At 45.3% G+C, this 15,014-nt stretch overlaps 4 protein-coding genes across 7 annotated transcripts in view; 2 read left to right on the top strand and 2 right to left on the bottom strand.

Moving 5' to 3' along the window:
* Window positions 1–6,022, top strand: part of LOC6626821 (protein DOP1 homolog) — a 44,042-nt gene extending 38,020 nt beyond the window's left edge. For 2 of the 3 annotated variants that reach the window (XM_070210142.1, XM_032436180.2), the window contains exons 6-10: window positions 26–134; window positions 192–4,606; window positions 4,672–4,867; window positions 4,979–5,330; window positions 5,385–6,022. In XM_070210142.1, the coding sequence (XP_070066243.1) occupies window positions 26–134; window positions 192–4,606; window positions 4,672–4,867; window positions 4,979–5,330; window positions 5,385–5,606 (5,294 nt within the window). In that variant the 3' untranslated portion in view covers window positions 5,607–6,022. The remainder of the gene's footprint in view (window positions 1–25; window positions 135–191; window positions 4,607–4,671; window positions 4,868–4,978; window positions 5,331–5,384) is intronic. The other variant, XM_032436181.2, reaches the window with a different exon arrangement.
* On the bottom strand, window positions 6,014–8,152 carry LOC6626987 (uncharacterized). The gene is made up of 4 exons (XM_002050138.4): window positions 7,897–8,152; window positions 7,404–7,471; window positions 6,328–6,490; window positions 6,014–6,268 (listed from the first exon to the last, which is right to left on the bottom strand). The coding sequence occupies exons 1-4, from the start codon at window positions 8,015–8,017 to the stop codon at window positions 6,174–6,176; spliced, it is 447 nt and encodes a 148-aa protein (XP_002050174.1). The 5' UTR covers window positions 8,018–8,152; the 3' UTR covers window positions 6,014–6,173.
* Window positions 8,153–8,642: 490 nt separating this feature from the next.
* On the top strand, window positions 8,643–11,921 carry LOC6626988 (uncharacterized). Its single transcript, XM_002050139.4, has 5 exons — window positions 8,643–8,795; window positions 10,584–10,805; window positions 10,877–10,962; window positions 11,086–11,239; window positions 11,498–11,921. The coding sequence occupies exons 2-5, from the start codon at window positions 10,619–10,621 to the stop codon at window positions 11,644–11,646; spliced, it is 576 nt and encodes a 191-aa protein (XP_002050175.1). The 5' UTR covers window positions 8,643–8,795; window positions 10,584–10,618; the 3' UTR covers window positions 11,647–11,921.
* Window positions 11,717–14,958, bottom strand: LOC6626989 (uncharacterized). 2 transcript variants are annotated; one of them, XM_002050140.4, is made up of 3 exons: window positions 14,742–14,958; window positions 12,405–12,893; window positions 11,717–12,338 (listed from the first exon to the last, which is right to left on the bottom strand). In XM_002050140.4, exons 1-3 carry the CDS (start codon window positions 14,800–14,802, stop codon window positions 12,010–12,012), a joined length of 879 nt encoding a protein of 292 aa, XP_002050176.3. In that variant the 5' UTR covers window positions 14,803–14,958; the 3' UTR covers window positions 11,717–12,009. The 2 variants fall into 2 exon arrangements, with proteins under 2 accessions (XP_002050176.3, XP_015029270.1); XM_015173784.3 differs by lacking the exon at window positions 14,742–14,958 and having other exon boundaries at window positions 12,405–13,125.
* Window positions 14,959–15,014: the final 56 nt, after the last annotated feature.

The following is a 15,014-nucleotide window of genomic DNA, read 5'->3' as shown; positions in this document are numbered from 1 at the left end:
ACTAAGCCTTTGTTATCTTTTGCAGAGCCGGAGCTGCCCAATTGGCTAAAGGTGCTGTGCCTGGTGGCCTGCTTTGCGCAGAGTGATAAGGAGCTGCAGGTGGCTGCAATTACCACGCTCTTTGATCTTATCAGGTAGCTATAGCCTTGATATCAAGGCCATGCCCAACTTTAACAGCTCTTTTATTGCAGCCTGTTGCGCTCACAGATCGAGCACACGACGAGTCCAGGCGTCACATTTGTGGTTATGCTGCCACTTCTCAAATTTGGGCACGTCAATTACATGGAGCAGCGTACACGCGTATTTCAGCTGGTCACCTCCATATTGTGGGACTATCTGGGCACGCCGGGCATTGATCCCTCACAAATATCAGCGCTGCTGCATCAGCTGCATAGCTGCCTGGAGTCAGGACTAGTCGAATCCGTCATAGGTAATCGGATGCATGCCCAGCATTTGCTTCAGGCACAAGCCCAAACTGGACTCGGTGCCGGCAACGCATTGCGTAGCTACCAGCTGGAGCGTGTGGCAGATGCTCAGCTGCTGTGTCCCACGGCCAGTATGGAGCGTCTGCGCGAGAGTCAGGCGCGCAGCTACAAAAAGTTCGAGCTGCTCTGGCATCTGGGCAGAGAAAAGCAGATGACGCGTGGTTTCGAGAAGACGCTGCTCAAGGTGCTCGATACGCTCGCGTTGCCGCACTACATGTCCGAGCGCACATTCGTGACCAATTGGCTGCAGGCTTCGCTCCTGCGCGGCGATTTGGCGCGTCTAACAAAGCCGCTGTACAAGATTCTGCTCTCCGCCAGCTCTAAGCGCGTGGGCATTGTTCACATGCAGCAGCTGTATCGCGAGTCAGCGGAAACGGAACAGGCCTGCGATGAGGATCATCAGGCGCCGGCCTTTGAGCGTGATGTCTATGCCATAAGCTCGGAGCAGGGCAACGTTAAGTATCATCACATGGAAGCGGCTAGCAGCACCGCCGGCGGCGTTGGCACAAGCGGCAAGAAGAAGAGCCCCATCAGGCATTTGCCGAAGAAGATCTTTGGGGTAACGCTCAGCGGTAAAACCAATAAAACATCCAATTTCGTGAGCGACAAAACACCGCTGGCAAGCGAGGCATTACAGGATATCAATACCATTGGTCTGATCATAAATCCTCTAGAGAATGCGCATGATTTCGATGATGAAACCGATCTGGAGGAGCCACGCATTGAGCTGGTGCACAACGCTGGCAAAGATGCGCCGCAAACGCCGCTCGAGCAGAAGTTGGCCAGCGCCATGGATGAGAGTGAGCCAGCGCAGTTGCAGACTGCACCCGAGCCGGAGCCATCGCTGCACTTCGACCAGGACATCACCGATCATTCGGAAAGCAGCGATTTTGAGTCGGACTCGGAGTTGCGCGAGACCAGCATTGAAAAGGAGGACAGTCTTACGATCAGTTCCAGCGGAGCGGGCGGCGGCGGCGACGATGTCAAGCGTTTTGTGGGCGACTGCGAGCGCGTCACCGAGGCGCTAACCCAGCACGAGCGCATAAAGAGCCGCAAAATGTATCGTTTGACGCGGGAGAAGACGCCGGGTGGATCCAGCCTGAATGAGCCCGAGGAGCAGACGCCGGCGCCGGACAACGAGCACGCGCTGCCAGCGGATGAGTATTTCAGCGAAGCGGCCGTGGGCAAAAAGCTGGCCAAGGAGCTGCGCAAACGCAAAAAGCTGCTGACCAGCAGCGAGAAGAAGCGGCTCAGCTGCATCTCCAAGACCTCGACGGACAGCAATCACAGCAATCTGGCCGAGCAGCTGGACACAGAGGCGGCGGCCACGCACAGCGAGGAGGAGGCTGAGCTGGGCAATGAAGCGAACACACAAAACACCATAAATGTGGAGGACAAGCGACGCAGTCTGTCGCTGGAGACCAGCAAGCTGCAGCCGGACTGGCAAAAGACGCTCGAGAAAAGCAAACAAAATGTGGAAATTTTGCGACAGAATGCGGCGGCGGCAGCGGCTGCAGAGGAGCAGCTCAGCATACGCTCCTCCACAAAGAGCAACAGCTCCTTGGGCATAGGCACCTCGCGACAAACGGATGCAGCTAATCTCTATCACAACCACTTGCTGCTCTATCTGGCCATCTATGACACACGACAGACGCTCTACGCGCTGCAAACGCTGCGCAACATCATCTGCTGCGACAAGCGCACGTTCCTGTGCCTGTCCATAACCACATCCTTCAGCAGCGGCAGTCTGAAGCAGCTGCTCATCCGACATCGCAAGAGCATCTCGGGCAAGGGCTTCGCCGGCAGCGTCAGTAACTCGGAGTACGCCCAGGGCTATCGAGGCTGCATGCAGCTGGAGCTGTTGGTCACGTTGTTGTTGTTCTATGCGCGCGGCTACTTTCAGCGCGAGTCGCTGGATGCACAACGTCAGCCGCCAACGCTGCAGGATGTGGTCAACAATCGTCGAATTCAGCTGGAGAGCATTGAACTGCTGGCGCTCATCTGCACGGAGCTTATCGATATAGTCAAGGGCATGGGTCGTGGCCTGGCCTGTTATATAGCTGATCTGCTGGCGCGCGCCAAGCTGCAAAAGGTCATGCTGCACTGCCTCAACAGCTCCGTGTGCAGCTATGCGCGCAGAACCGGCGGCAGCAGCAGCTATGCGGATCAGGTGCTCAGTTTTAATGATCCACAGGATGATCAACTGCATGCGGATTGCTTTCAGCTGCAGCTGCTGCGTCTGCTGTTGGCTGTCATTAGGCTGGAGCATGAGGTGCACCAGCTGCGTCAGGATACGCCCAGCGCAGGCGCTGCCGATGATAGCAATGCCTCGGGCAATGCCTCGCCCACACGGCTGGCCGAGGGCGCCGCCGCCAATGTCAAATATTTGCCCAACTGTCTGATCAGTCAGCAGCCCATGTTCCTGGCCGCCGTGCTGGGCGCACTGCAGCAGGAGCGGCTGCGCCATTTGCATCGCAACTGGACGGATCTGGTGACCAGTTCGCTCAACTGCTTCAGCTTTGGCTCGCTCACGAACATTGTCATCAGCGTGGTGCATCAGCTCTGCAATAATCTGGATCGTCTGGCGCGACTCTCGCTGCCCCAGCAGCGCCACTTTCCGCCCGACTATGTGCTCTCCCAGCTGGAGGCACTCACCATACTCTGTCACTATTGCCTGCTGGACAATACGCAGCAGACGGCTCTCTCACATCTGTTCAACCAGGCCTATCCGCAGACGAGCGTTGCGGCGCAAAGCTCCAGCACGGGCCAATTGCTCAATAGTATTGTGCACTCGTTTCTCTCGGCGAGTGAATCCAGTTCCACGGCCACAGCGCCGCGCAATCCTCAGCTGCAGGCGGCACGCAACGCGGTCCTCTCACATTTGCCGCGCATCATGACCAGTGTGGCGGCCATTTGGGACAGTGAACTGGGTCAGCTGCGTCCGGTGCGTCAGCAGTTGCTGGAGTTTCTATCGCCCGTTTCTCTGCATCATGGATGCAATTTCCTGACTGCCATTGCTGTCACCTGGCAGCAGCGTGGCTGCAACAACTCTAACAACAACAGTTCCAGCTCGTCCAGCATTTCGGAGCAGTTCCAGCGCAACTCCACGCTGCAAGCGTGCGCGGCACAGCTGAGCCTTGTCTCGCTGGTTTCCAGCATACGCGTCATGCCCATGGATTCATTTGTGCAGACCCTGCATCAGGTGGTCAAGTCGCCGCCGCCCATCCACCGGCCGCCCGCTCACCTGAGCATTGAGGTTAGCGCCTTGGAGCTTTTCTACTTCTATATGAGATCTGCGCCCGCGCCACAGCTGGCCGATGCTTGGGCCTCGCTGCTGGTGCTCATCCGCGATGGACTCAATCTGACGCCGCCTGCGCAATTCGCGCTGTTGATGCTGCTCAATGAGTTTGTGCAGCGCTGTCCCCAGATGCCCTTCCCCGACAAGAAGGAGGTGCGCGAGCTGCACGATGTCACGGCGCGTCTGGTGGAATCGCTGTCCAGCGTCGCGGGCGCCTGCCTGGAACAGACCACCTGGCTGCGACGCAATCTGGCCGTCAAGGAGGACACCGATGGCCATGCCAAGGACAACAGCCTGGGCGGCGGCATACAACAATATTCGCTGCAGGCGCAGAGCGTGCTTGCAGGCATACTCTCGAATCTGCTGGACGTAGCCTATGGCTCGCAGGAGAAGGACAAGGTGGTGACCATTGTGACGACGCTGCTTTACAATATAACGCCGTATCTGAAGAATCACACGGCACGCAATGTGCCCTTCTTTTACGCCTGCTCCGCCCTGCTGGCCAGCCTCAGTGGCTATCAGTATACGCGAAAGGCGTGGCGCAAGGATATGCTCGACCTGCTGCTGGACAACGCTTTCTTTCAAATGCACATCTCATGCTTGCCCTTCTGGCGCCAGATCATGGACAGCCTAATGACCTACGACAATACCACATTCCGGGAGCTCATGACGCGCGTCAGCCTATCCCAGGCGGGCAGCCTCAACATTTTCGCCTCCCGCGATCAGGAGTACGAGCTACGCGCCATGCTGCTCAAGCGTCTCGCTTTTGTTATCTACTGCAGCGAATTTGATCAGCACAACAAGTATATGCCGGATATTCAGGGTAGGATTACAGTGTTAGCACTTGTGGAACTCGTGTATTATAATATATTGTTCAACTGCTTGCAGAGCAATTGGCCAACAGTTTGCGTCTAGTCCCGCTGGGTCCCTCTGTGCAGGCTGCTGTGTTTCTGTGCTTCCGTGTGCTGCTGCTGCGCATGTCACCCGATCATGTGACTTCGCTGTGGCCCATCATCATAGCTGAAATGGTGCAGGTTTTCCTGCAAATGGAACAGGAACTCAAGTCGGAGAGCGATGAGCGCAGGTGCGTCTATTTAGCGTAAGGGGGGATTCTCAGAGAATCCATTCTCATGGAAGATAAATAGGTGCAAAACAATATAAATGTTTATATATACCCTCTAAACTGTTCTTACAGCCAACAAACACGCCTGCTGCCGGGCATTGATGTCTCCTGGTCGTCTTCCAATTCGAGTGCCAGCAATGGCATCAATCCCCAGACGCCCATGCAACACTGGCGTTCGGTGCAGCTGGAGGCGTGCAAGCTGCTGGAACTGGGCTGTGTGCTGCCGGCCACGAAGCTGCCGCATTTCCAAATGTATCGTTGGGCTTTTGTGGGCACCGAGTTCGATGTGCACGAGGAGGTGGTGCCGCTGCCGCTGCCCAATGGCAGCATTGAGAATCTGGCCGCATTGCCCAATGCACTGTATGTGCCGCATGTGCGGCGCGTGGCACGTCTCATGGACATGAAATATACTAATCAGTCGCCGGTAAGTGGCATCCCAGTTGAGTCAGTTGTGGGTAACAAATTAATCCTCTGACAGCTCTTGCAGCGTGCGCGCAATCGTCACCTGATGTTGGGCTTCCAGCAGCTGCAGTCGTTGCAGGAGCTATATCCATTCTTCTCCACGCTGGGCATTAGCTGCCCCAATCCGTGCAACTATGCCGATACGGAGCAGAATGTGGCCAGTTGCCTACAGGAGATTGAAGATGTCTTGGCCCAAGATTTTCTTGAGAAATTGCCGAGCATCACAACGCCCAGATGAAAACTGGTCGCGGCCTACAGGCAGACGACGCAGGCGCACATCCAGACAAGAAGCCTGACACAGTTCGAGCTGGAGCTGAATCTGGGCGGCAACGGTCAAACGGCGCGCATCTTTGCGGCGGTTCAAGCGAAACTGAGCAGCCAGAACGCGGAGACGAGCTTCATGCAGACAACCAAGAAGACCAACTTTCCATTTTATGTTTAGAGAGTGAGCCGAGCGATACGATAGCTAGTTAGATAGTGCAGTATAGTATATATATATATATAGCCGACTATGTGTATTAATGAATATTATGTTTTAACTGTTGAGTAAGTCCTATGAAATGTTTAGCTTAGTAGCAACCTGTATGTATGTATGTGTATATTTCAACTGTTGATAGCTGCGCCGAAGTAAACGACAAATTGCAATTCAATAGAGCTCTAGTAGTATTTAATTACAAATATTTATTTTGTATATATAAATATGTATAAAACGAAGGCACACGGTAAACTCTTAAATTAAACAGTTGCCGACAAAATGCAACCAAAATGAGGAGAGCTTCACACGAAATGCGAACACCTGGTCGATTCAAACAACCACCGAATGCTGCGGCGAACTGCCCTGACGATTCTTCAGCTGCAGGTGGTACGAGTACACGATGCGTGCGCAGAACAAGCAAATAACTGAAACGAAGATATACACATATAATTTATTTGGATCAGAAGTTCGAGGAGCTACTTACGCATCACGACAATGTAAAAGAGCAGCGCCAAGATGACATTGTTAAAGCCCGTCGCCTCGCGATAGCCACCAAAATGGAAGATCGTACCGAATACGGCAAACGGAAAATTGATGGCTATTAAGAGGGCGTAGATCAGCCAGATCCCGACCAGCACATGGTTATACTATAAGGGGAATCAAGAATAGATCTTCATTTATCAATTTACATATGTTAACAGCTGTAAGATGTAGAAAGTTTATTATCATTAGCAAATTAGTATAATTAATGCATACAGCAAAAATATTGTAGGCACGACTGCTAAATACCCTGTAGTCAGTTTTAATACCAGCTGCAGGCTATGAAAGTCTTGGTACAAGCTGCGGCAAGGGAGTAGCAAATATATTTCTAACCTAATCTTTTAAGCTCGTAACTCAATTGGCAGATTACTCAATTGTAAAGATACACGTGTTAACTGGCATGAAAAAAACAGGGTATTAACCGGGTTGGCATTCAAAATATCAAATTTCCATAAGAAATATTAGCTGCCATTTCTGAATAGAATTCGAATTTTTTAAAAATAATATTCGGTGACATCACAGTTGTTGCGAAAATGCCGAATTCTCTGATATCATCGAACTGCAGCGCTTAAATACTGAGAAATATATATATGTATGTATGCATGTAAATACCTATATATTTATAGGTAAACTAACCGAGTGTGACGGTAGGCGTGACCGCAACTGTTATACCAAATGTGTTATGGGCAATGAATTAAATTCAATTCATACGAACAGATGTCTACTCAACGAAACCTATATGCCCGCTTTGCCTGTGGGAACAGAATATATAGAACTGCAAATTTAACACTTGTTGCTCTCAATAACAGGACTGTATATGTATGCATGTATGTGTGTGTGCGTGTGTGTGTGTGTGTGTGTGTTGTGCACATTTTTCTTCACACAGTCAACAGAGTGTAGAACATTTTTAAGAGCAATCTTAACTTCTAGATATGACTTATCAGGCGTACAAAGAAAGTGCTACTGCTCGAACCGGAAATATCAAAGCTAAATATAATGTATATATTTTTGAAAACTTACCCGCAGGCAGCCAAAAAGCAGGCAAACATTGGCAATGACCGCAATTGCGAATCCAATAAAAGTCAGAGCTAGAAAATAAGAATTAATCTCTGTGTGATCATCGCTTGATTCAAACTTGGCATCACAGTCGTTTAAATTCCAAACTATCAATGTAATTTTGAAAAAAAAAAAAAACAACAAACGAAAAACTGAACGAACTAAATAAAACGCTCGCCCCTTGTCATGAGAACACGTTTCGAAACGCCTTCTATAGAGAAGTATTAGCTCATACTTTATATTTACGTATATAGGTGTTTGTGTGTATGTATTGAAACATACACACACACATATATATATATATATATATATATGTAGACTGTATGACCGTTGGAAGTGTATTTGCGTAGAAACCAAAACATATTCATGTGAACATAAAATTTAACGAATGTTGTAGCATATGTAGATTTACATATAGAAGGCCACAAAAACTTAAAATACATATATTCTCACTCACCAGACGGCGCAAATAGCGTATTTAGTGCTATGGAAATTAACGTATAGATAGCTATGCCCAGACACCAGCTACGTAGCTCTGTATCGCATGGTCCACGGTCTACGGTTAGCTCGAATCTCATTTTAAGGCCTGGCCTATAGTGTGCGCGGCAAAGTTGACAAAGTTTTCAGTTTTTCCCGAATCGAAGCGGAACGGAACGGATCGCGACGCACAACTCAAACACAACCGAAGCGCGCAACAGGCGAACAACAACTGACAACTGACGCGTCTCCACATTCTGCTACGCCCCACATTCATCTCCCCAACTAGCAATAGAGATGGGTATAGCGTGCATTAGCATGTATATATGTATATGTGTGTCATGAGTCAGGAGTACAGTAAATGAGCGTGTTTACGGTACCCCTGAGAGGCGTTTATAACAATTTTATGTGTAAAATGCACACACAGTTCATATAACACAAATATAACAGTTATTCATTTTTTTAAAAATTTCGCTAAACAAGCAAAAGCATTTTTGCAACAGTCTGGCAATACAGTCACGTCTTAGTCACGCTGATAAATGTAACTGTTAATAATAATTATATATTTGAATTGTGCTGATGAAAGTGAATTGTTGTTATTAAATTTAGGCGGAGCGGGGTACAAACAAAAAAAAAGTACGATTTTAAAGCATTAAAATAAATGATTCAATGAACTTGTACGCGATTTCTAGTTCACCGCATTTCTGTGCTCAGTTTGCGCAAGAGGCACAGCATCATTGTTTTGGTTGTGATACGACAGTGTCATCCCATTATAAATCTTGCCAGTTACAGTTAACGTTGCTGCGCATTTCTCATACTGCATTCATTCTCAATTGCGACGTGTAGGAAGCAACTACAAATTACTGAACGAAGTTCTGTGTAAGTGTATACAGTATGTCAATAAAGTGTTTTTACTAACAAAAAAAAACTAATTTTTTGGGTTTAGTTGAAAATAAATGTACCTAAAAGTGAGAATTTTTTTTCAATTATAATTTATTTCGATTCTATATTTCTCCTAGAACTTAATGGCAAAAAGAATTGTTAAATAACATTACCCAAACATTTTATAAAATTAAAAAACTAAAAACATTCACATTTTATGCTGTCAATAAAGTGTTTTTACAGCTACGGTAAATTGTTTTGCCGTTCTCTTTTGGGTGATCCCGTTAGATTTGGGCCCATGCGTTTTGGCTTCTCTTGTGTCTTCGACTTTTCTTGTCATTTTCTATTGCAATTTATAACGTTTTGCTTTAATTTTATGAAAAATAAAATGCCAGGAAAAAGAACAACTTTTGAAGTCGCTCAGCTGGTGTATTATAACCATCAGATGGGACGTCAAGTCTCGGAACTGGCTGATATGTTTAATTTATCAAAAGCAACGATATACAACATATTAAACAGAGCCAATAAGGAAGATAGGCTAGAGGCAAAGCCAGTATGTGGTCGACCCTGCAAAATTTCTGACAGAGATAAGCGAAAAATTCTGAGAAAAATTGAGAAAAATCCACAAATTTCGCTTAGGGATATTGCTCAGGAGTTCAAGGAAGAAAGTGGTGTTGATGTGTCACATGAAACTGTCCGAAAATTACTGAATTCCAATGACTACACATCACGAGTTGCCAGGAAAAAACCTCTACTATCGGCGGCGAATATTTTGAAGCGGCTATCGTTCGCTCAAGTCCATGTAAATAGTTCGAACGATTTTTGGAGTAACGTCATATTCTGTGACGAAAGCAAGATGATGCTATTCTACAACGATGGGCCATCCAGAGTCTGGAGAAAGCCACTAACAGCGTTGGAAAACCGCAATATTATTCCAACCGTTAAATTCGGAAAACTATCAGTGATGGTGTGGGGGTGTATTTCGAGCAAGGGTGTAGGAGATTTGACCTTCATTGAGAATACCATGGATGCTAGACAATATCTGAGCATTTTACAGACACATCTCGTCAGTAGTGCACAGAAATTTGGATTCTATGAGGACAATAAGCCAATTTTTAAATTTTACCAGGACAATGACCCGAAGCATAAAGCTCATATGGTAAGAGTTTGGCTGTTGTACAACTGTGGAAAGGTGTTAGACACTCCACCACAAAGTCCAGATATGAATCCAATAGAAAATGTGTGGTCATATTTGAAAAAAAAAGTCGCAAAGCGGAGTCCAAAATCAAAAACTGATTTAAAAGCTGCTGTACTGGAAGAATGGCAGAAGATTCCAGAAACATACATACAAAACCTTATTGTTTCAATGAAACGGCGATTGCAGGCTGTATGTGACGCTAATGGCAGCCACACAAAGTATTAAAAAAAAATATTCCTGTTTTTTTAACATTGTTATTTAGTAATAAAGTTTCGTGTAAAAACACTTTATTGACAGCATAAAATTTGAATGTTTTTAGTTTTTTAATTTTATAAAATGTTTGGGTAATGTTATTTAACAATTCTTTTTGCCATTAAGTTCTAGGAAAAATATAGAATCGAAATAAATTAGAATTGAAAAAAAATTCTCACTTTTAGGTACATTTATTTTCAACTAAACCCAAAAAATTAGTTTTTTTTCGTTAGTCAAAACACTTTATTGACATACTGTATGTGTGTGTGTGCTTGCGTTGGAATTTGATTTCATTACTCATTACATATTTTCTGTTTCTGGTTTGTTGAATTCAGTTTATATCAAATTTTGTGATAAACAAACGTTGAAAATGATGGAAAGGGTGTGCTGCATGCGCCTAAGCACCGCCGGCGTCGTCCTCGGATGGATTGGTGTTGTGTCCTCTTTTGTGCTGACAATTCTCTTGTCCACCATATTGGGGAACGCCGATGTGATTGCTCGCAGCATTGTGGGCAACATGACTGAAGACGCAGCGAAATATGATGAAATTCACATGGGTAAGTGCATTATGGGGAAAACCGACAAGTGCAAAGTGCATTAAAACTCCCATTAAATTGTATATTTGCAGGCTTAATCGTGTCGTGCAGCGTCTACTTGGGCATTTTTGTGCTAAATTTGTTGGCATCGGCCATGCTTATCCTGGGCACAATGAAGGTGAGTGATGCAGAGAGGCTGCACATGTGTTCTGTTATACTATTATATATAAATACGTATATATTTTTTTCTCGATTTGTCTAATTGTGCATTTGTATGTCCGTCTCTTTTACTCTAATGCAGGAACGTCATCTGATGCTGTTGCCCTGGCTGATCAACTCTGGCGTTGGACTCATATTAAGCATTATATATAATTTCGTCGTATTGATCTTAGCGCTGTCCAGTGCCCAGATCGATCGTATTGTTCCTGTGCTGATAGTCACTTTCATTGGGCTTGGTGAGTCACAATATTGTTTCCCATTGGGGAACTCAATGCAATCTTAATTTTGCACTCACACAGCCAAGTGCACATGTGTACACATACTCATACGTATCTGTCATACTGATAGCCTGCTTTGACGGCTCTGTGTACACATGTATTACAGCCGCTGCTTATCGTGCGCTTATTGTTATATATACAACTGTATATACACACATGCACATATATGTGTTCCTTGTATACTGTACTAACTGCGCATTGCTTGTTCTCTTTTAGGCTTGCATATCTACATTTATTGCGGCATCTATTCGCTGTTCAAGCAGATTCAGCGTACACGCGAGCAGCAGCAGCCGCTGATTAATCAGTCCCAAGGCGCGAATGTGCCCGCTCAGGGAAACAGTTATCCCAGCTATACCAAAATCTAAACTCCTTAATAACGAGCAAGCGAATGTTGCCGACCGGGAAGCGATCGGGAATATTTGGAAACGAAAATCATATTTAATGTTTAATGTTAAAACCCATATATATATATATATACATATATGTATACATGAATATATGTGTGCACAGGGTGCACGCGTACTGTCGTAATAATCGTATATGCTGTAACAGGATCAAATATTTTTTTGCTATTTTTCCGGGCATTTTTTAATGCTTGCCTTTAAATATAAATATATCTATATATATATATGTATATGTACACACAGATAAGAATTTGAAAAGTTGGGAAGCGGGCAAGCTGGAAATGGATCTCAATCGTTGTAACCTGTGGATGCGGCAGCTTATGGTCATTTGCCCAGGCCCAGCCACATGTAGCTGGGATCAATGAACTGGGAGCCACGATATCCGTTCGGATTGCGTGATACCAGCGAGCGTACCTTCTGCGAGGGTCGATAGCTGCGTATGGATTGCAGCAGCTTGGATGTCTTACGATCGGGCGGCTGGCCGGAATCATAATCGTCATCCTCTTCTTTGTCGTCGTCGTCCTTCTGCAGCGGATGCGGATGCACACCCTCGAGCAGCTGAGATTCCGCCTCGCCCAGCTGCTGCGAATGCTCCGCAAAGTGCACGTTCGCCTTTAGCTGGTTAAAGAAGTCGCCCAGATTGGTCATGACACCTGGAAAAGAATGTGGCACTAAGCAAAACGTGGCTCCCCACCACACCTGGCATTTCAGCTACCCACCAGCACTGATGGACGGCTTGTAGCGTGTACCCTTCTGCTCGGACGGCTCGCGTTTATGTTTACGTTGTTGCTGCTGTCTGGTGCGGGAGTAGCCAGAACCTGGTTGACCGGATAATGCCAGCAAGTCGTCCTCGCTGGCTGGCCAAAGCTGGGTGCCACTTGTCTGTCGCGCGGTGGAGTCATCAGCCGGAGATTGCAGTTCGTCCAGCCATGTCCGATGCAATTGCAGCTCCTTTAAATACTTATCGTAGCGTTGATGCCCAAGACGCCAACCCTTGTGCATGTTCAGCGGAAGCAGTGGGAAATTAAAAGCCTTCAGCAAGGCATCGTCGAATTCGGGCGCCATTTCCACAGCCTCAATTTTTGGCAAAGGGCTTCCGTTGTCAAGAAAATCGCGGTAAGAGTTTTTCGATGTGCCCGCCGGCCAGTTCCAGGTCGCCAGCGCGTCCTCCGTCTCCGCTTCGATGGGCGCCTGGCGCATTGGCGCCGCTGTGCAACAAAATAACATTAATTGTGTGTGGCCCCAGGGATTCATATTTTCTGTAGCCTGGAAACGGATGTTCAATTTCCGTTCGGGCCCTGCAGATTTTAATTGCCGATATATACACATATAAAATACAATTAATTGAAGGTCAATCGTTAATCTGACATGGATATATGTGCGAATCAAGTTAAAAGGTGCACGAAAGTCGGGGTCATGTGGTTAGATTTCCACGCTGTTGCCTCTGCATCATTTCCAGATTTTATGAATGATTATATATATATATATATATATATGTATAGTAGGTAAATTGATATTTGCGCTGCTCGTGTTACAGCTAAAAAAAATGATTCGGCACGCCGAAGATTTAATACCCTTGTGACATTTGTCGCACGGAAAGAAAGAAAGAAAGATTCTTCCTTTTTTTTTTTTATTTTGTGGCTATATAGCATTTTATAATATAATATAATATATATATATAAATTAGTATATGTCCCATTTGGTCAAGAAATCTTTTTCTTGCAAGTGCTTCATTTCCAGCCGATCGTTCCGTGCATAACTATATAATATAGTGATCCGATGTCTTGGTAAAACCAACATATGTCAAGTTTGATATAGGGGTTTTTCCAAGAATCTACCTTCGATCGATTCGACCAATAGCAGCTATATATATAGTGATCGTGGCGGATCTCTGACCTATGTAAAGTTTCAAGGCGACTTAGCCTTGAACCTGAACGAACTTAGATCTTGCTGCTGATCAAGATAATATATACTTACTGGGTTACATTTTGCATGACATGATTGTAATACCCTATACCAGAGTATGATAAATAATCGAAATGGGTTTTCCCTCAGTGCGCAACTAATGGGCATTTCGGGCTTATCTCTACAGTGGATATATATATATATATATATATATGGGTACAAGCAGAGATGAGTAGATACGTACAAGCATATATGAATTAATTTGTATACGCTAGGTAAATAATATTTCCACGTAGTACCCAAGTCAATTGAGTTGATGATAAATATATTATTTAGGTTTATTTAAGGCCTTCAGTAAAAGCCTTTTCAAAGAGCACATGGACGATTAGCAAAGATAAAGCAGCATCTTCGATTATTCGACTTTTTCTTTTGAAAAAAAAATATATATATATATATATCTACTATATATGTAATCATATGGAAATCGCCTAGTTTGCACAATGCTGCCTTTTTGTACATATGTCTATCACATTTCTTCCGCGAATAGTTGTATTCTGTTTGTTTGTCACTTTTTCAATTCTCGTGAATTAGATTACGATTAGATTTATATACTATGTACATATGTGATGTGTAGGGGCTAGGCGCGAATTCTATTGGAAATATAGGGTTGATATTTTAGACTCCTTCTGAATGATCTAAAATGGCTAGAAAGCTGAAATTTGTATTTCGCCCGCAAGCGTGAAAAATTCACGGAAAACGTTCGCATGAAACTTTTCTGTTTAACACTTTGCGGAAAATTCAAGGGAAACGAAAGTTTCAGTACGTTAGAAAAGAATCAAAATTTGTTTCTTAGGCGATTTGTTCACTTGAAAATTGTAGTATAAATTATATAAAATATCTCTCATTGAATGGAAAAAAAAACTATTTGGCAAAACCTGCTAGTTAAAATTATAAACATTGAAAGTTAAGAGATCTTAACTAAAAATCTTAATATTTTCCAGGCTTTGATTCCGATCAAACTTTTCGAAATCGAAACTGATTTCACTTTCATTCCGATAAGATCTTCTCGATTCTCACTGAAGTAGCTTTCACTTTATTACAAATAGCATATGGAAAAAATCTGTCTTAAATATATGATTGGCATATCTCACCTGCCATTGCGAGCATCAAGAGTAAAATGCATCGCCTAGAGCTTAAGATTGGAAGCGACATTATTGGTGTTAGTTTTATTGCAGGCCTTATAGGGATACTCGGCCTTGGGCTAAAGGATTGTTAAGCACATTATGTTGGAAGTACACAGAGTTTTGAAAGCACAGCTCAGGGATTGGAGCACGAGATCGAATTCCACAGCGTGGCAAATGGCAACTAACGGCAGAGGCGACAGTCTGGTGCGTTTTTATAGCGTCAGGAGCGTATCCTGGCCA

Source organism: Drosophila virilis, chromosome 5 (genome assembly GCF_030788295.1).
Source record: "Drosophila virilis strain 15010-1051.87 chromosome 5, Dvir_AGI_RSII-ME, whole genome shotgun sequence".
Lineage (NCBI taxonomy): Eukaryota > Metazoa > Arthropoda > Insecta > Diptera > Drosophilidae > Drosophila > Drosophila virilis.
This window is presented reverse-complemented; position numbering and strand designations above follow the sequence as displayed.

Coding starts and splice junctions, on each gene's coding strand:
- LOC6626987 (XM_002050138.4), bottom strand. CDS start 8,017: ATGAGATTCGAGCTAACCGTAGACCGTGGACCATGCGATACAGAGCTA. Junction 7,472..7,896: donor TACGCTATTTGCGCCGTCTG/GTGAGTGAGAAT, acceptor CTTATTTTCTAG/CTCTGACTTTTATTGGATTC. Junction 6,269..6,327: donor CTTTTACATTGTCGTGATGC/GTAAGTAGCTCC, acceptor TCTTCGTTTCAG/TTATTTGCTTGTTCTGCGCA.
- LOC6626988 (XM_002050139.4), top strand. CDS start 10,619: ATGATGGAAAGGGTGTGCTGCATGCGCCTAAGCACCGCCGGCGTCGTC. Junction 10,806..10,876: donor ATATGATGAAATTCACATGG/GTAAGTGCATTA, acceptor GTATATTTGCAG/GCTTAATCGTGTCGTGCAGC. Junction 11,240..11,497: donor AGTCACTTTCATTGGGCTTG/GTGAGTCACAAT, acceptor GTTCTCTTTTAG/GCTTGCATATCTACATTTAT.
- LOC6626989 (XM_015173784.3), bottom strand. CDS start 13,014: ATGTGTATATATCGGCAATTAAAATCTGCAGGGCCCGAACGGAAATTG. Junction 12,339..12,404: donor CAAGCCGTCCATCAGTGCTG/GTGGGTAGCTGA, acceptor ATTCTTTTCCAG/GTGTCATGACCAATCTGGGC.